A 21,224-nucleotide genomic window follows, 5' to 3' on the forward strand; every position below is an offset into this window, starting at 1 on the left:
TCTTTGCCCCCCTAAAGTGGCTCGGTGTCCCGTTACATCATGCCTAGGTGGTCAACGGTCGTTTGACCCCGCATTAAATAATTCATCGCCTTAGCGCCAACAGGGGTGCAGGGAATACGTCGCCCTCCTGACACCTTGTTACGTCACAATACGGCGGACAGATGCCGCGCGCGCACCGGGCTGACACCGGCACGATCAGATTCGACGAAAATTGCGGCGTTTTTATTCGCAATGACTTCGTTTGAAGTCGCTATTGTTGTTTCACACTTTGAGGGGTTTTTAGAGTTAAAATAATCACAAAAATCTCTTTGAGAGAAGACATCTGTCGTTGTCAAATTGAGGGAAAGTTTAAACTAAATAAATCTGGAAAATTGATTTGCTTTATTTGTTCAGTCTATTTATTTCCTAATACCAGGTAAAAATAGATAGTGAAGGCTTCGTATGATTGCATCACAAGTTTCAGCAAGATCTTATGTCAATTGTATTGTCCAAATATGGGCAACTGTAGACTGGAAAACACGCGTGGCATTTCCTTGCAAACACGGCACCCCCCAACTATTACCCGTGCGTCGCGAGACTAAACAGCAATTACTGCAACCGTTTATCCGGTCGTTGTGCGCTGATGCGTAGAGGCCCCTAAACACCCCCAATTTCACGTCCCCGGGGACAAATTGTCGTCTTCTAAATCCTGCCTCGTTGTAGTTGAATGTTGCGTGGCGAAGTACGCATGGCGAACGTAGCCAATGATTAGCGATGTTTGAGGGGGGGGAAATAGATGACGTGGATTGTTGGAAACTACAGGCGCCGTTTTATCGTGCCTTCTTGTAGTTTATCTGAAATTAGTTTTGTGTTATGTGTACAAAAAACGTCTTGGTTTAAAGGGTTTGTCATTCCTTTAACTAACAGGTCAAAACCTTGGCTAATTCTGAAAATTTAGGGTTAAAACTAACAAAGGTTTGAGCTTTACTACCTTCCAAAATCCATACTTTTTAAACAGTAGTAAAATTTCCCCTTTGTTTTAAAGGTAACACCGTTTGTTTTTGTTGTTAAGCTATTTACTGTTGTATAATATGCATTGCTGGCTTCAAATAACATTCAATCGTATTAATTGCAGACGTTAACGATTGCGTATACGCGCGTTGCGAGAACGGAGGTACGTGCGTAGATGGAATGAACTCGTTCACTTGCGTATGTTCGCCAGGATACGCCGGAAGGTTCTGCCAACATGGTGAGGATTTGAGCAAACCTTTCATTTATACACTTACAGTGATAACACATTTGCTTTATTTAGCTGTTTGAGAAAAAAATATTTAAATTCAGCGATTTTTTTAACAGGGGTTTCTTCTATTGCTTACATTTATAGTTATAACAATATTCGTATTACTTTTTAATTGACCAGTAGAATTAAAATGAATTTCAACGTAATTTTTTTTAAACACAATTGTTTTCCACGATTCTAAAATTTCTTCGGTGTAAAGAAGATACTATTTTCTTTTTTGGTGTAATGTTTTACACTTCAGCTAAAAAAAGTTTGCAAACCTCGAAACAAAAATGATTGCGAACTAATATTTAAAATCTATTACCTCCATTAGTTTCGTTTGGATTTACAAGCTTTTAAATCCACCAATGTACTTTACCCCCAGCAACAGCTTTCTGCAATAAAATTAACGACCCCCTGCACCAGTTATGTAATCCATTTTAATGACGTCACACAATAAATCGCGCGGTTTTGTGGCAGTGTCACTTTGATTGACGTTACTCGTAAAATCCGCACCTGCGAACATAGCGGGCGGGGATTCCCCCATAAGTTGGCAACTATTTTCGTATTTCTTGTTTGCATCGAATTTTAAAAGTTCTTTATTACACTTTCATTTCTCTGTAATGTTGTTTGTAGACAGTTAAAAGTGCATTTAAAAGCCTACAGAGCGTATAGCGAAAGCGGATAATATTTCCTCTCATAAATGCAAAAAGTGTCAAACGATTTATTATTTGACCTGTTTCTCTTGGAGCTTTAGATTAGGTTATTGGTTAAACTAGGCCGCTAAATTGCCACAATCCACAGAATGTGTTACAAAATAGTTACCATGGAAGGAAGTTTTGGTAAACTTTTGGTTTAAAAGTGATTATAACTAAAAATTGGAAATTAATTTAAGCGTTTGACAGTTAAGACATAATATACCACTATAAAAACTAATTTTTTAACTTAGACGGCAAAATTTTGTAGAAATTTGTTCCAGAAATTAAATCAATTGTGAGTGGACATTTTAATGGTAGAACTTTGTCGCTTTAAAAGAATGAAAGTAAACAGACGTAAAAAATTAAAAAGTACCACAGAGTATGTCAAGTTTAATTCAAACACAATAATGATTTTTTTCCTAAAACTGCGACTTTTTATGACAGACGAGAAGAACTGCTCTCCAACAACTTGCAGAGGTCGAGGAACTTGCACAGATCTCGTCGACAACTTCCTGTGCTCTTGCGCCCTCCCGTGGATGGGAAGGACCTGCAATTCCCGTGAGTCCTTTGGTCTGGCGGCGCCGCGGGCCACTCAGGGCGCCCAGGGATTCCTGACGCGCTTTTAAACCGCCGGGATTTGTTAGGGATTTGTTTTTTGAGTGGATATGGCGAAATGGTTAGGATTGCGACACCGGTTGAAATATGGGCGAAAAATCGCGACACAGCTGCGGAAAAAAATCGCGCCCTTTGTTCGGCAATAATCAACGATTTTCCGCGATTTATGAGAGCGTTTCTTTGACGTCGCTCAAATCTTCGCCAAATCCCGGCCACTACACACGGATTATTCGCCGCCACTTTTTAAAACTGAGCGTTTTGAGTGGTTTTCACTGCGCGTCGGTATTTTGGTTTGGTGAGCAATTAAAGAGTTTTAAAAAGTCGCCGAAAAATCTCGTCGTTAAACGTCCATCAAATCTCAAGCAAAGCTAACTACACAGTCTGTGACGCCGCCTTTTTAAAACCACAGGATCTGAAGTCGCATAAGGATAAGCCATTTTAAAAGCAGTCCACTTTTATATTTTTTGTTTGCATTTTTTTAAGTTTAAAGCGGTATTTTTTTTTCGGGGCGGGTTCTATTTAATAGACTGTTTAAAATAAAATAGGTAAAAATCAACATCGTTATTCAAATTTAATTAAAAAAAACTAACGTTTGTTTCTATAAAGAGCTTTAAACTTACTCCAATTTTTTTTAAGAGATAAAAAAGTTTGAAAATCTTGATCAAAAATTACTCCTGGTCTGGTGAACTCAGCCACTGTAAACCACACCGACGTAACACACACAGGTGTGAATTACAACAGGACACCAAATATGACGAATTTAAAGCAGCGTCTCAATATCTCATTTCCACGCCTCCGTTGTCACTTGGTGGGAAAAAACAAGAGGTTACGACGCGCCATTAATCCGATACATGAGGCGTCGGGTTCTGGCGTCTGTAGCGTACCTCGGACACACAGACGCCATATAAGCCCGCCCCACAGCGCGTATTACAAGTGCTGTGATGTGTTGTGCTTATGAGTCGTTTCACCGATGTATTTCCAGCCCTATGCGCAAGTATAGAATAGCGTCTCGTGTAAAAGGTGTTGAGAATTGCCCCAATATGCCCACGCTTTGTGTAAATGCTATTTTTGTGCAATTGTAAACATTAAAAGGCGGAAACCTGTGGAAAGGTTGGCTAATAAGAAGTAATCGACAAATATGGACTAAAGCACTTTTCTTAATATTTAAGTGAAAAAAGTCAGAACCTATTACATGTAAAAAATGCGCACCTATTATATTTAATTATGTATGCCATTCAACTTTTTTGACGCAGTTTATAATTCCAAGTAATTTTCAGCAGAGCTTACTAAAACGCCGGGCGAATATTTCACCATGAAGCCAGGTGTAATTTGCGCCCAGAAATTCACACATCCGACCAAAGCGACCTCGCAAACCAACTTCCTAAACCACCTGCGCAAATTTGTGGCGCTAATGGCCGCTTTAAGGCGATATTTTAACTCCCGTGTTAATTTGGCTTTTCTCACACCTAAAATATGCTCTCCAGCTGCTGTAGGTTTCACATTTGAAAGAAATGATTGCGAAAAGGCTTCTTAGGAATATCAAACCCCATATAAAGGTATAGGTAAGATTTTGAACGTTTCGAATTTCTCTTTGTTCATTTTTGACATGATTTTAAACGACAAATGAAAGATACACTCATATACGTGTATAACAACTGTGATCTTAGCTTCTGAAGTCGCTTTTTGACCAAGGATAATGTGTATGATTTCCAACACATGACAAAATAATACCTACTTCTACATGGGTTTTGACATTCTAACTACGCCTAACCAATTCTATAAGCCAGCCATTATGCTCCAATGGCTAATAAATCGTAAAATATAATTTTTAAATGGCCTTGGAAGCTTTTAAGCTACGATTTTGAAATTCCTTACGCGAAAAATGCTTCCCAGCTGCTTAAATACCTAAAAGCCCAACAGAGATTAAACACAGCACGCTTAAGTTCCCATCGCGTGGCCTGGTGTCCCTAGGGGGCCTTTTTGTCCGGCCAAATCGGGCAAGTGTGGGCCTGTCCGCTATCACACCAAGATCCCACGATATCCGATGTCAGGGCGGCGCTTCAGCGTGCCAACCGACCAATCAGAACCCGTTCCGGGCTCGCTTCATTTTCATTGTAGTTTTGTAAAAAGGGCGCGACTATTGACTAAACACCCGATGATATTTTGGCTTCGAGATGCTTTTTTTTACTTGCGCTTACTTTTACAAAGTATATTTTTAACCCGACACCATTGTACGTTTGGAAACAATTAACTTTTTATTTCGCTGGACTAGGAAAAAATGCTTTTTTTTCTAACATGCATCTCATGTAAATACTCAGTTTTTAAGCTGTTTTGTTGATTTATGTGTTTTTTATAAGAGCATAGCTAAGATAAAAGTCAAGATTTCCAAAATAATACTTAAAATCATCATTTCTAATCGAACATTTTATGTTAAAATATGTTAGTTTGTGTGGCCTTGTTGTAATTACCATAAAAAAGCGTTTTAAATACCGCACCAGTCTTCAGCTTAACCCCAACGGTTTTTACCCCCATTTACCCAAATTGCCCCTAAGTTGACCCCACTTCCGTCACCCCTAATAAACCCCACACGTGGAATGTTGGAGTTATTACGTAAAGGCAAATCCGCGTCTTCCGCTCTTGTAATAACTCATCCTCAGCCAGGGAATAACTTTAGGAGGGCACAAGTTTAAAGTGAGGTGGTAAATCGCATATTAACAAAACCACCCTTGTTTTGAATTAACTGAATATGGAGGAAAACAAATATTAAAAATCACTATTTTTTTGTTTAAATTTATTTTATTAGGAAATTACTTCTAATTTTAATTTCCCTCCTAAACCCCCTCCTCCCTGGTCCATAACGTTCGATTAACGATTCCCTGAAACGCGATACTGACAGTTTTTCATGCGAGGATTTCGCGGCATTACCGCCCTCTGTGACGTAGTCAATGGGGCGTGACGTCATGCGAGTGACGTAGGTTGCTTGTGGAACAAACTTCGAAGCAATGTTTTATTATTTTTAAAAGCGTTTTGTGCATAATTTTTCAACAGTTTTCTTAAAGCGATTTTTTTGTTTTTTATCCGTTTTTAAACATCGTTTTGAGGGTTGCGCTTCGTTTAGTGGTATTTGACCTTTTAGTGTTGTACCCTTTTAGAAAAACTATAAATTCCATTTAACTTTTTTTATAATAAAGTTGTCATCTCGAATAATCAATTAATGACTTAATAACAGTAGAATGTCCTGAATAATTCACACTTAAGCAGACAAAATAGAATCTTATCCTATTGTTAAACCTACCCCGTAAAACTTTCAATTACCCTTTGGTGGCGAAATACCAACACGAAGTTCAACTATTTGCAGTTAAATCCTGTTTTAACCGGTTTAAAGTGGTTTAGTCTCACATCGTCGCCAGCTGTTTTGGGGAAACCGAAATATTCACCCAACAAACCCCTGGGGCATATTTCAAGCGTTCAGTCAGCCCCCGCTATTGCCCCAACCAGAGCAAACACAGGTGTATGGGGCGACATACGATACCCCAGCCTAGACCCCTTAAACCCCACAGCAATAGAGCTGCAGTGTGGGTGAAGATTGGAAGGGTGATAATGTGGATGGCCATGCTTCTGCAGTTCAACATTGCTTCGTCTGCCTCCCTTCGCATTCCTAGGAGCTTAGGTATTTTGTTTCTTATCGCTTTTTTCATCTTCTGGTGATTAGTGTGATGGAAGCTGCTCCTGAACGCGCATAACCAACCCGGTTGCTGAGATTTAACCAAGAGCTTAAAGTTATATTTTATTTGTGTGTGAATGGATAACAACTTTAAAACATTCGAATCAAAATTTATTTAAACTCACAAAAATTTAATTGTGTTTCTTTCGTTGCCATTTTATTTTTCTAAGCTTGTGTTTTTCTTGTCAAAAACTTAAACAGCACACAGTTTAAACAAAAGAAAAAAAGTTCCCAAAATGAGTTAGTGCGTAGACAACTTGAACAAATCACCTTGTATCGTTTTTCGTCACAATAGCCGAAAAAAAACTTTTTAAACACGTTTTTAACAAATAAATCGTCTGACTCATCCTTAGAGCAACTTCTTCTTCCATTTATGGAAAAAAAACGTTTATATCTACTTAGAATGACGTCAGAACACCACGGATAAACTAACGGCTTCAAATATCGCAAAAAAAAACGGGGACTGGCGTCGGCCGGGGGGTCGGGGGAAAGGGGAGACCCTGGCCCACCTGGGGCCCCTGCGACCCCCCGGCCATCGGAACCCCGTTATGACGTCATAGTTAGCCTTTTGCAAGCTTTGAAGTCCGACCACCGAGATTGCGACATTGTTCGCAGGAATTTGCACGTTTTTTCTTACAAGAACTTGAATGTTGAATCGCGTGTTAGTTACCTTCGCTCTTTCAGTCGTAGACTCGCCAGTAGCTTTGAAGTCGCGTCGCTTTTTCGTGTTTTAATCCGCTGTGATGGACTTGTGCCGATCGCGCAGACTTAATCATGATCTTCGCACCTTTTTGTCGCGTCTTTTTGAATTGAAATGACCTCGTGGCGCCCGGAACACGCAATTTGCGCGACAGACTTTGCTCTGGACATGGCGCTTGTGAAAGTTGAGTTTACCAGGACTTTCACCAAGATTCCAGCCTAATTTTCATCTTTTTTATGATGTTTATGTCACGCTGAGCAAACAGTGCCCAAAAAAGCTTCAATTGCTTCCGAAAAGGCTAAAGAGATCGAGCCTTTCGCTTTAAAATAAACGGATCCTGTGAAATATTATGTAAAACTTAATTACAATTGCCTTTATCGTTGTATGAAATTGGTTGTAAGCGCTAAAAATGCAGAAAATCAACAAAAAAGTTCCCAACATTTCTCGTAGCTAAGCTTGCTTCTGGCACGTCACCATTATCGCGCGAATTCTGCATTATGACGTAACACGTCGCAGCGTGCAATTAAGCTTCGCGTGGTATTCGATAATTGACGCTTCACTGGGACTTATCCGGATGTCTCGCACCTGCTAGCACCAACTTACACCTTAAACCGTAGATTGGTTCAACTTCGCCAACGGCTACTTAACGGCCAGGTCTTGTGGCCGATTTAAACTGGGCCGGCCTAAAACTTGGCCCTTTTTTATTTTTCCCCGTTTATATTCGCTATAAAATTTGTATTATTTAGCTGATAAATATTTAGAATAAAAATTATCAAAATTCTCCAAGACAAAATACCCAACTTATTCTCGTGTTGTTTTTAAAGTTCTTAATAAAAGTCAAATTTTTACTTTTTGACATTATTTCTTTTAAAAGCCCCTTAAACCTTTATACATCTGATAGATACAGAAAACTTTAGAAAAAAACTTCAAAACTTTAGCCGCATTTTGGCTAGATTGATCACGAAACCTACCTTAAAAGTGTGCTGGCTTAAAATGGGCCGCTGCTTAATCAGGCCTTGGGATTAGCGATTGAATCGTGTGAAAATCGCTTCGGCGAATAACGAAGGCGGAATAAAAGCGTTTGGTGCAAAATCTTGAGCCAAGTTGCCCCTGGTGACTACAAAGTGCCGGCTTGTCACCTGCTGAGTGCTGACACAAACACAAGGCAAGGTTGTTAACGATTTTGCCGCCGAATGAACCCGGAACTGAACTGTAGCCTCGAGTTAACACACGATTGTGATTTTGCGACGAATTGTGAACTTTAAAGCAAGTTTGCCGGTGAATTAATTGCTGAGTTCCAACAAAATTAAACAACACAGCAATTCAAACTTTGTGTCATTTTCTTAGACATTTTAACCGTGTATTTGTATCAGAAGACCGATTCATGATGTACATCCAACAAATATTTAGTAATCCACATATTATATGTTGCCTCCGTTATATACATAAGCTGTATGAACACTCTGTAAAAAACTGTACATTTTTAAACATAAAACTGTACATTTTTAAACATAAAACTGTACATTTTTAAACATGACACACTTTTAACGAGTTGTAAGGCAAAAAATCGTGCTAATCCTCGTGTTTTTAAATTGCTTAAACGTACATCAAAACTTCTGTAGCAAATCTTCTTATTTTTTATTTTTTACCTGTGTCTGCTTTGGTTTATTTCCCATGCACCCGCTTTTAATCCCACCACTCAACACCTTATATTATGTGTCCAGGTGTTAATCCTTGTGACGAGAATCCTTGCGACAACGAGGGCGTTTGTACGCCGTCTGGTGGCAGGGGGAGGTACGTTTGCAGATGTAAGGAGCCTTGGAGCGGAAAGATCTGCACCGAACGTAAGTACAAAGGGAGGTTGATTGTCGTCATCTTCGCTAATATATTTGAAGTGCTTTAAAACACAGAGCTTAACCATTTAGGTTTTGAACGAACTAAATCGACCTTTTTATAGTTGCTTTTCCTTAAAATTAAGCATCCTGTCAAGTCTGAAGCGAGTGGCCATAGATTGGTTAAATGTTTTAAAAGTTTCCAAATAGGCAAAGGTAATAGTTTAACTGCATTTTTATCGACAAATCTCACTTGAAAATAAATGTTCGAAACATGTAAAACCTTTATAAATCAAAATAAACCAGAGCCCTAGAGATTAAAAAGGATAGAGATTTAATCGTTTAACCCTATACTAATAACAGTCAGATGTTTTGTTTTCGTTTTCTCAAATACGTAATAGTTTGAAAATTCTCAACTTTTGCAATTATACGAAATTTTTCGCCTTTTCACCTGTCAACGTTGCTTCCAAGAAGAAAGTAAAAAGCAAGCACGAAAACCATAAAATTTCTTCAATTACCTGTTCATGGCAACCACCTGAATACGCACTCCTTGTAATAATATCCGCCCATAGAATCTCACAAGCAGAACTTCCAGCTTGTGAGCAAGTTAAGAGCCACCTATGGTTGTCATTATACGACCGCACCCAAACCGGGAAATTTAATAAGGCACACATCGCCTATTCAGCCTCAATTTTGCCTTTATGGCAGTTTTAAAGACACCAGGGATCAGTTTTTTCGATTTTAACCTTTTTTAAAAATAAACAGATGCGACTTTGAGCATTTACATAATTTCTCCGAAATATTAACCATTTTAACTGATTTTTGGCTTTTTAACCCTGCTTTCCGCTACAAAAACCCCCAAAAAAATTTTATCCGGTTTCGGTGTAATTTTTTGGAGAGTCAGTTGAAAAAATCAAAAAAATCTAATAAGGCTCAAAATCGTATCTGTTTAAAGAAGCGTTTTAAACCACATAAATGCGGTCTGATAGCGCGACATTGTAACTCGTAATAAACTTATGGTGAGTCACGCTATGGTTAAGACGTGATCAGTAATATGACGTTTGCTAGCTTTTCATTAAGTAAGTGTCCCCGGCCTTTCGTGGGAACATGTCAGGTCGGCCTTGATTAATTAACAGTTAAACAGGAGCCAGCTCCAAATCACCGCGCTTTCGACGAACTGTTTAATTTCAAGCTGACAAATATTCGGGTAGCAAGTCCAACATTCTACTGTTTGTTTGGTAGAATGTCTGTTGAAAATGTGTGTTGTTATACAAAGACAGATGCCAGTTGGGTAATTGAAAGAAATTAGGTTACACTTGGTCGTAAAACTGCCGTTACTATACTATTTGTTACCTAAAAATAGGATTCTATTTTTAAATACAAAAGTCTGATAAAGCTGTCTTTTGGAAAAATAATTGGTTGCTTTTTACTAACATTTAAGCAGAACAAAACACAATTTACTACAACATAGTACAGCTAGAAGGATGAAGTAAAAAAAAATGTTTGTTTTTCATGCAATACAATCCATTTAGCTCTGTTTACGTAAAAATACACTTTACTAAACAAACCAATCGTTTTTACTTCCACCTTCAACCGAGTCTTGTTGTTTCTGTGCAGGCAAGACTTCAGTGTGTAGTGACCAGCCGTGTCTAAACAACGGAACATGTGTCGGGGATGGAAACACGTTCAGCTGTTATTGCAAGGACGGCTTCACAGGAGATCGCTGCCAGGACGGTGAGTTGGCATTAAATAACCTAAAGACACCGGAAAATTATATAGTATCATGATGGGCCGGTAAATCTGATCGCAGAAAGGCCTAATCCTTGTACTAATTCAACAGAAGTTTTTTTTTGTTGAATTATAACGGGAAAGGTGGTATAGCAACTTGCAATAGAAGCCCCCGGAAACATATCGTGTCTGAGCAGTTATAACCTCTGCTGCAATTTTTTTCACTTTGTTTACTGGATAAATGCGCAAAACCAAACCCACACTTTAAGTATGCCAAGCCACAAAAAAAATTAATAGTAGGACTTTCGTTCTTTTTTCAAATTGCTAGCCTCAAGCAAAAACGATGAATATTCGTATGTTGTGGGTAGGCTTAATGAACTTTACAGCGATCAATTTTATGTGTTTGTGTGGAAAAAAATGCTTTATAAAACATTCAAGTAATGTCGTTTATATAAGTTATAAAATTATAATGTGAGGTTGGGCACGTGATTAATGAACTCACATCACCCGCTCATCAAATATAAATGCCAAAAACTTCATTACGTCATAACGATTGTTTGCTCATAATGAAAAAAGCCGCAGCTCGATTAACATTGACCGCCCAATTCTTATGAATTGCTATAACCACCAAAAAGATGGCAAAAAATACAAAATATAGTGATACATTGCCTGCAACAATATGGTTAATTTTGAAGGTTGGGTTGATTGATAAATGAATAGTTTTTTTTTCCTAGTGATAATTGAAAAAAAATTTATATTTTTCTCCATAAAAACGAAAAATGGCGCAATAACCGTCAGTAAGTAATAAGAGTCTCTTTATCTTTCATTTGTATTAAAATTTTGCGGCTCTTAGTTCGACATTAAGTTTATTGCGACATTAATAATGTAAGCTCGCAATTTCAATATGGTTTGCCACTAAATTGTAGCGCGGGCAACATAACGAGGGTTGGCCGAAAAGTGATCATCAACGATCAAAATACACGATGACAAATCGCTTATATCGGATCAAACTGTCTGGAGGTTTAGTAAGACGTTGTAAGAATATCAAAGCCCATACAGAAGTATATATCATTTTAACGTTTCGCATAACTCTTTATTCATTTTCAACCCTAAAGAGTTTTTTAAACGGTCAAAATGCTTCCTACTTCTTTGATAACATTTGTTTCGTTCCGCTTTGAAACGAAACTCTTTTATGTGCACAAAAGATGAAACAAGCCGCAAAGCGCCCATTCGTAGTAACCTAAACTTTCCCGGCGCAAAACAGCCCAAAAAATACTTGCAATTGTGGTTGCTTCTCAGTTCAAAAGGCCAGGCGAAAAAATCTTTTCAAAGGCCCGTAGAACGTCGAGTTTGTGCGGCGGAACGCGGGGAAACGACACCTGATCCCGCTTTAATTGCGCCACGAGCCGCAAAAAGAGAATTCCTCTCGCCCTTGCAATGTTTACCGTTTGTCATCCATTAGCTGATGCTCCCTAACCGGCCCGTGGGTCGTTAGTCGCTTCGGCCCCCGCATTTTAGGGGCTTTTTGGGGGGTGGAGGGCTTTGAGGGGCGCGGGGCTAAGTGTTGAATAAACGACGGTCGCCTAGCTGCGCGCCAGACGTTTTATCGTCATTAAGGCGCGTAACGTGATATCGTGTGCAACAGAGCGTGACGAGCACTGGAGCGAAACCGACGCGCGTTTTTATGACGTCACTAAGAGGGTTTTGTCTTTTTTTGCGTAAATGTTAGATTGAACTGAAAATCGACTTTGAAGTGTGAAAAATAGAATCCGGGTTATTTTTTATAGTTTTGTTGTTTAAACGTAAAAGAAAAAGGGCGTTTCGAAATTAAAAAAATATTTTATAATAGTGAATAATTTTTTTTTTCTCCCGACGTCTTTAACTAAACATAAAATAAAAACGAAATTGAAACTAATTTTTAAAAGAAGAAAGCAGCTGGAAATATTGACTTTTAAGTTTGTTTTGAACCCAGATAAATATCGGACTTTTATCATAAAAACAGTTTTTATTGCGATGTAAAACTAACAACTAAACTGCTACAATAAAAGCTTAACAAACGCCCGAAATGGGTACGAGTCATTTTAAGATGAAAGAGCTTGTAAAACTGATCACAGCGTTTCGTCGCTTTTAACAACCAAATAAATTTCCCCATCGTTGCAGATGACCTGTTACTGTTTCACAGCGCGACAAAAAACGTAACAATCGACGACTGGCGCTGCTAAAAACTACTAAAAATAATCGCGCGTATTTTAAAAGCAGTTTTCTGTTTCGGGTAGGATCAAAAAAAGCCGTAAGAAATTCTCCTTTTTGTCACCTCGGGTTAATGATTAGCTTTAGTGAGTGTTGGGTTTCTAGCGAACTGCACAAACGTGGAAGTGTGGTCAGCAATGCGTCTCATAGCCACTTAAATCTGCGCATCGCAACCAAGTAACCCAACACCTCCTGTTTAATGCGGCGCATAACTGCAAATCCCGCTGGCAATTTGGCGCTTTTTTCGAGTTTTTTATTAAATAATTCTGTCTAAAAGCACTTTTATATTTTTTAAATTTTTATCAGCTTCGGTACAATTTTTTTTTAAATTCCCTAATTTTATATTTTTAAACTTAAATTATAACAAAAATGGTACAATTTTTTTTTAAATCCCCAATAAATATTTTACAAACTTAGTTTTAAGAACTTTAGTTCATTTTTTGCTTTAAATCCCTAATATATTTTTAAAATTTTAATTTCGGCAAAAATATAAATGTCTGTAAAAACTTTTCAAATACGAAGAATAAAAATCCGAAGGTTTTTTTACCGGGTTATTTCTTCTGTATGTTGCTAACGCTCAGCCACAGATAAATTCAAACCCCTTCTACGCTTAGTTAAAAGGGGCTTGAGTTATTTGCGATCAGATGCCGAGATAAGAAGGCGTTTGTTCAGTTCATCGCCGTTACGCTTAATAGGGCGCCAAGTAAACCTTCCTAAAGCTTGTTCGCACATGTGTCTCAATAAGTGTGTGTGTGTTTGCGCGATTGTGAGTGCGCATGTGCATGTGCGCGTTACCCTTAAAAGAGTAATGCGTCATTTTTTAGGCAAAAAGATGATTTCTTTTGCCAGTGGGGTCACTAATAAAATAGTCTAAACAAATCCCTTATAATCAGATTAATATGCTGGCCTCGAAAACGGCCAAGAATCAACGAAACATGTCTTGACATAAAAGAAAGTCAAAAATTATTGACTTATAACGATAAATTGTCCAGTATCAATTATCGACACACGGTAAAATATATAAACCGCTAAAGATTCTTTCTCACATACGGTGCTTCCCCTTAATTTAACTTAATTTTATGTTGAAAACTAGACAATGTTGTAAATGAATAGAGAGTTATTTGAAACGTTCAAAATGCTACATACTTCTGTATGGGTTTTGATATTCTTTCTACGTCCAACTACAACCTCCAACCATTATGCTCCAAAGTTTAATTATATTTCCTCACCCTTGTACATTATTCCCACGTTACAACGCCTTGAACGACCAGCTATGTTTAGCTTCCTTTGTGTCGTCACAGTAGCGCACTCGAGTGCAAGCTTTTATGACGTCACTTGGTGTTCGAATCGTGACTTTAACAGATGTTTTATTTTGGGGGCGCCTTCAAGGATTGTAATTACGCGTGAAATCCAAAACGTGTCTGATTTGTTCTCCTTTAAAATACACGTTTTTATGAGAACTCCGCTTTTCATAAAGCACCTGCCTTTCCCCAAAAAAATGTTATTCAACGCACGATTTAACTTTTTCTTCTTCAAAATTTAAATTTTGTGGCAATCTTCTGGCGGCGCTTTGTCCGATGGCATTAAAAAAAAAATTAAATTATCTATTTTTAACATTTAAATTATCGAAATCGCATTTCCTAAAAGTCTATTGTTTCGCCTTCTAAGATTAACTGTAATACTTTTAACCCTTCTATATGTAACCCCACTCTAATGTGTTTTATTATTTCTAATAATGTTTTTCTTGTTTCCAGATGAGGACGACTGTAATCCCCATCCCTGGTGAGTTTTGTGATTGTAATTTCTGTTTTTTTTAAATATTGTGTGTTTATTTTTAACTACATATAAAAAGCCCAAGTCGTACTTTATACCTAATGTAGAATCTTGAAAATGCTGATACTTTTAAAAAGGGTAATCATTTTTTTTAAACGCAAATAAAATACTCGCCAAATCTTTGCATTTTTGAACAGTTTAACTTTTAACAACATACTTTAAGTACAAGTTAAAAGTGTGTTGCGGCCACTTACCCGTGTATTGTTGCGTTGCAGTTACAACAGTGGGAAATGCGTGGATGGAATCAACCACTACACGTGCATATGTCTGCCAGGCTTCGCTGGACCTGACTGCAGGATAAGTAAGTTCATAGATAAAGTTGTACTATATTTTTAAATATAGAGAAAAGTTCTAAACTTTGAGTGTTTGTTATTGTTTTCCTTTAGCGGCGCTTTTTTATTTTTGTAAGATTTTTACGAGACACTGTCATACAAATAGCTCACTTTTTGCACTTTAACAATGATAGTATGACACAAAACCTTGAAAGAAAGAGCCAATTTTTAGGCTATAAAAATGTTCAAGTAGTGAAATATATAAAAAAACAATTACCGGCAGTAAACAAAAAAGCTTTTTTTTCAAAATTAATTTTTTACTCCTACATAAGGCACGAAGTTAAAATGCCCGGAGATTTAAAAGGATTTTAAAGTAAGGTTGAAAAACAGAGCAGGGTTGTTGTAGAAGTTTTGCCAAAAGAGGAAAAAAACGCTCAGAAGTCAAGCGAAAAAAGTTCCGACTATTTGTCGGGTCGCGTAAACTTGCTTTTGGCGTTTAAATTTTTTTCGCCACTTTTCGTTTTGCTTGCCTGAGAACAAGGAAGTTGTCCAGACCCACCGTCGCAAACCTGGGGTTTGGGGGGCTTTTAGGGGGCGCACACGGTAGCCTGAGACCTTAGGGCACCTGGCCCCATTCGGACCCACCGGGGGCCACTCGGGTTACGTCGTTTACCCCCTAAGTCGCATGCCAGGAACCCCTAGGGGGTCGATGGTAGATTGTGGGATAAAGCGGTTGAATTTTGAACGCGCCGAGGTAAATATAAGATTGTTTGCGTGGAACATTATCACCACTGGTTTAAATCGATTTTCATTCTTTTTTTCATTTTGCGCGTCTTATTTGATCATATCAGTCTTTTTTTGCGATTTCAGCAGCATTTTTATGGCGTTTTTAAACATGACAGGTTTAACTGCTTTGGTAAAAAGCCATTCTAGGTCCAATAAATCATCTTTATTTGGTCAATATTTGTCTGAAGCAAATACAGATGTTAAACATTATTTAAACTGTCAATGGCCTTCATGGTTTATAGTGCTTAATAAAGGCTTTCTAAATTATCGACATTTTTCTTGAAAAAAACTCGTTTCGTTCGCCATAAAAGCGATGTACACAAATAACTGAAACAAATGAGTAATTTCAGAACTGTAAGATGTGTAGAATTCTATAGCGCTTTATTTACCAGAAAAGCTTCTAAAAACCTTTCATCTCATTTGTCCATTTTTGTCCCGATTTTACGAACATCCTTGTTTTGTCCAGATATTGACGAGTGCTTGTCTAACCCTTGCGCCCATGGAAGCACTTGTATGGATTTGGTGGATGGATACAAGTGTGTGTGCCAAGCAGGCATGAGCGGGCCCAAGTGCGACAGAGGTAAGGCAATACGTGGATTTAAAACTAAGGAATTATGGAAAAATATGTTTTAAATGGGGTGAATCGAAACAAAATGTAGACCTTGTTAGTTTTCGATAAACTTCAGTTGTGACAATGGATTATGTGAGGTTAAGCTGAAGTCGTGGAAAATATCGACACATTTTGGAAATGTACAAACCGAAAAATTCCAATTCCAATTATACAGGCTTTAAATAACCATGACAATTGAAAATGTTTAAAGCTAAGGATACCTAAAAAAATGCCATGTTTGTTTAAATACGAAAAACATAAATAAATTTGTAGTCTTTATTAAGCTGTAATTTGTAGCTCAAACCAACAAGTAAAGATCAAACGGTAAACATCAGTATTTAACCAGAACTTGTGTATTTTCAGTTGATGGTCCACAACTTGCCTGCGTATCAAAGGGCATCTCGTATCCACACGGAACACAGTGGAACGAAGTTTGCAATTCGTGCAAATGCCACTCTGGGAAGACCGAATGCAGCAAGGTAAGTGACAGTCTATCTTGCTTTCAATAAGTACTTTGATTACTGCTCCTGGGTGCAGCTTCTATATACTGTAAACATGTACAATTTTTCGAACATTGAGTTTATGTCGTCAATTACTTTAGGGGTCATATTTTTTAACTTTAATGACGTTTAAATCCTCACCCTTGTAGTTGAAATGCAATTGAACAATTATTACCAAACGAAACCATTTTACTCTTTGATCTCCTATGCAAAAATATACCATTTAAACAACATTAATCAAACTTTCTAGGCAATATTTTAACATAGTCCAGTCTTAACCCCTGACAAATTTAACCCCAACCCCCATTTTTACCCCAGGTCTGGTGCGGTCCCCCAGTCTGTTACAACCACAAGATGGACAACATGTTGCGCTGCCCCTCTCGACAGACCTGCAAGCTTCTGACTCCCCCAGAGTGCTTCACCCCCCACTGCAAGGCCAAGGGGGTGTGTCAGGGGCCGGACCCCGAGTCCCCCTTTGACCCCAAGCTGCGTTTCGTCGCTTCGGTGAAGGAATGCCGGCCAAACCACGCGATGCCGAGTCACAACTGCGCTCGTGTCACTTGTATGTTCAACAAGGACGAAGTCACCAAGGTGAGCGATTTTTTGATGAGAGACTAAGATTTTAAAGCTGTGGTTCTCAACCAGTACACCAAAAGCCATCGCAGTCTCACCCAATATGTGGACCAATGATGCAAGTAGGGCAGGCTAGAAAAACAACTATCCTGCTGTGGGGTTCGAACTCACGACCCCCAATCATACCGGGACTGTCGCTCTATTAACTGAGCTACGCAAGTTTAAAAGGGAGCTAGTCGAGAAATAACCATACGCCAATGCTTGTTACATTCTGTTAGTACAAGCAACTTCATATTGAATGGGATCTACAGTACCATGCTTTTGTATCTCAACCATTTATAGTTCACGTCGTTTAGTTTAAAGTCATTTAGTTTAAAGGTCTTTTCGTCCTTAAGTCATTTAGTTCCAAAACCAACGTCCAAAACTCGTGACGTTTAATTTTTCTGCAGCGCTTAGATACTGAAGTTTAAAACCACCAGGCCTTCTATTTATTTGGGCCAAGCAAGTTGCCAGTAAAGAGCTGATACATTCTTCACTTGTGAGCATTTGCTTTAAAGTTCGCGTTCGGGTTGTGGAATTCCATAGGCACGCGCATAATGGCACTTGCCCTTATCATCTGCAAAGCTTATTGGTCTTTCTCGACCGCGAGTGCGAATAAAGTGCGACGCTGGCTCGTGCTTTGGTAACACTGGAATAAACACACAGAGCTCAAAGTTGCCAAGGACTTGAGACGGAATAAGCTTTCATGTTTAAAAAACTTGCGCCTGCCTGATACTCTACCGAAATCACAGTGATATAAATAGGTTAAAATGGTGAAATGTTTCATGGATGATTCAAAACAGTTTCGATTGTTTTGCATAAGTTAAACCCAGCTTTGCATATTATGTCCAAATTGAGAAATAGGTCTAACAAAAAAAAATAACATTTCTAATAAAATTGTTTTCTTCAATGTTCCATTTTTTTCTTCATCTGATCACAACTAGTTCAGTTATTACAAAAAAAAATTGATCATATTATAATAAACTAAATAAGTTCAGTTATTACCATATTTTTTTAATACAGTTATATGTACTGGTTTAACAAAAAAATGTGCTTCATCTCCAAATTTGTTTGATAATGAATATTAAAGTCAAAAGGGTCGAGTAGATCGACATTACCTTAATTAAGACGTTTCAAGACGAACTTGTATTATCTTCAATTAATGTGACAAGCTACATTACCGATACGTGAATAATTGGTCTGTATGCTATTTTTTTTTTTATTTCACTAACGCTGTTTTATTCCTCGCAGGGAATGTATGTCCACGACCTCTGTCTTGTTGTTCGATCCCTCCCACTATTCAGACCTTACGCATTACGTCATACACTCGTCATACAATGTGACGTAGCAAACAACGATACCGACGCCATTCAGATCACAATCGTAAGTTGTCTTGCAAAATTAAAAAAGTCGATTATTTGCTTTATAGTGCAAGAGATTTTGGCATTTAAGGTTGAACTTTTATTAAGTCCCTTATATGTGTGTCAATATACTTGACATTTTGAGTGAAATGTCAACGTTTTCCTATAAGCCAAAAAATATTAACTGATAAAAAATATAGGAAGGATTTATGTTGTGAGTCTATGCTGCTGTAATTTCACATTGTTATGCATATATTATGCAATAGCAATCAAAAAGTTTTCGCCAATATATCGAGGTAATTCTTTATCCCTTGTAAAAAGCTGCTTTAACTTTTTGCATCTACTTTGTTTTGTCTACCAATAAACCCGGCAGACACAATCTACCAAATCACAGATATGACATTTCGAAAATGAAGACCCCGAATCTTAACGAATTGTTTCATACCCAATTTAACAGGGGTTAAAGCTTAAATATGATCACCGTGCTTAAAACATCCATGTTCCTTGCAGGCGTCCAACACCACCGACCCTGAGGACAACACGGCTACCGAAGCGAGTTCAGAACTCGCCACTTATCTTCCGAGTGCGACTCGAAACTCAGCTCTTGCTGCACTCACCGAAGTAAGACTTGAGACAACCATTTTAAAGGGAGGCCATGAAGGTGAGATGAAAGTTACACTAGATTTTCCCGTTAAAATCTTGCACCCACTACATGATAATCAAAATATCATTATTAATTGACACTATATATTCATTAAGAGCTTCATTTCGTTTTTTACAAACGCAACTAGTATTTTTGACACTATATTGTCCAGCCAAACCCATAAATTAAACTAGCTTTCTAGTATACATTGAACCAGTTAAAGCTAAAAATCTAAAGGCAACATTTTATAATGTCCCTAAAAATCAATCAAAACTGAGTTTCTGGTTGAAAGATTACTATTAGATCTTGTAGCGAAATACTAAAAACGCCGATAGAGTTTTTTTTAATCGAACAAAAACATGACTTTGTGAATCTTATGAGCTGCTAACCCTTGGCAACAGCAGCAGCTGTCCAAATCAGCAGGAAACACGTTAGTTTCGCTCGTATAAACCACAAAAGACTCTGCTTTATTTGGGATCTCTTGGCTCTATCAACTAAATAAAGCGACGCTTAATCAAATTGGAACTTCAGCGAATAAAGAACCATCCTTTTCAGGGTTAAAATCATTGCCGCTTATTGTTTGTAAGGGTATCAGTGATTTTTTGGAAAACTTCTCTGTAGTCGTACCACCCACAAATTTGTTACCATTGTTAAATATCCGATACCCGATTTTACAAAAAAAAATATTTCTTCCGTAACTCAGTGTTAGTTACCTTATTTCTATATTTAACCCCTTTAATAAAAAAAAACAGTTGTGCAGTTCTCCAAATGAAAAACTCAATGGTCAGCAAAGTGTTTTTTAAAAATTTCCTAAATAAAAAAAGTTCCATAAACTGCAACAAAACTTCATGCAGATTTACACCAAATTTTACCCGATAAAAAATTCTAAAAAGTATATATTACCCAAAGGTGAAATAATTAATCATTGGAATGCGTTTTAAAAATTGCCCCCAAAAATAAAATGCTTCGTTTATGTCGGCGTCACAATTTCATTGTTATGCAACAACGATCTACAGAGCTGGAATATGGATATTTCCGGCCGCCCCGCCCCCGTATAAACGCCATTAAGCGTCACAAACGCTTCATTGTTATTATCTTCCGCGCTATTCGTGCTTTGAAGGCGTCTCGCCCAAAACCATCCACAACCGACGAATCTCCACGCTTTTGCGAATAATTGCGCCGAAATTCGCGAGATTTTCGCAATTCTAGAAAGGCTCTACCAGCTGTTGTTTGCTTGTATCATTTTCGCGCCATTTTGCTGCGAAAATTCGCCCTTGCTTCGCTTCCGTTCCATATTGAGGTTAAACCGAGCGCATCTGGACCTAGGTATGACTATGGGCGGTAGCTGATTCGGCTCGTGTTATAAACGCCTTAATGTTCGTCAAATGGCAGATGTTGTCGGCACAATAAGGCCTTGGCGTTGTGTGATAATTGAAGGTATGCAAACCACAATACAAGATCCTGCACAGTGCGACGTAAATTGCCCAGCGCGTGCTAAAGGTCCTTCAAACAGTTATTCGTTAGAACTTGGTATTTCCCTGTGTCTAGCCCACAAAACAAATAAATGTGTTACCACCTACAACACTCATTATTTATTTACTCTATCTTTCTTCGGAATGTCGTTCAATGTATAAAAAAAGTAGCTAGTTAATTTTTTTTCTGTGAAATATTAAACCAAGTGCTTCTTTGTAGAAATTGTTTTAAGCCAGGCTTGTAAAAATATGCGACCGCACACCTAAAAATGTCACGTCATTGCACCTTGTGCGTTATGACTCAGCAATATTTCAGGACTTTATCGTAGA

General features: G+C 38.0%; 1 protein-coding gene across 1 annotated transcript in view; it reads left to right on the top strand.

Moving 5' to 3' along the window:
* Window positions 1-21,224, top strand: part of LOC146139150 (protein jagged-1b-like) — a 74,917-nt gene that overhangs the window by 51,162 nt on the left and 2,531 nt on the right. Inside the window, exons 15-25 of the mRNA XM_083393122.1 lie at window positions 1,115-1,228; window positions 2,401-2,514; window positions 8,720-8,839; window positions 10,445-10,561; window positions 14,560-14,587; window positions 14,854-14,939; window positions 16,163-16,276; window positions 16,670-16,785; window positions 17,125-17,397; window positions 18,670-18,801; window positions 19,290-19,440. Coding sequence (XP_083249248.1) covers window positions 1,115-1,228; window positions 2,401-2,514; window positions 8,720-8,839; window positions 10,445-10,561; window positions 14,560-14,587; window positions 14,854-14,939; window positions 16,163-16,276; window positions 16,670-16,785; window positions 17,125-17,397; window positions 18,670-18,801; window positions 19,290-19,440 — 1,365 coding nt within the window. The remainder of the gene's footprint in view (window positions 1-1,114; window positions 1,229-2,400; window positions 2,515-8,719; window positions 8,840-10,444; window positions 10,562-14,559; window positions 14,588-14,853; window positions 14,940-16,162; window positions 16,277-16,669; window positions 16,786-17,124; window positions 17,398-18,669; window positions 18,802-19,289; window positions 19,441-21,224) is intronic.

Source organism: Ascidiella aspersa, chromosome 6 (genome assembly GCF_963924565.1).
Source record: "Ascidiella aspersa chromosome 6, kaAscAspe10.2, whole genome shotgun sequence".
NCBI lineage: Eukaryota > Metazoa > Chordata > Ascidiacea > Phlebobranchia > Ascidiidae > Ascidiella > Ascidiella aspersa.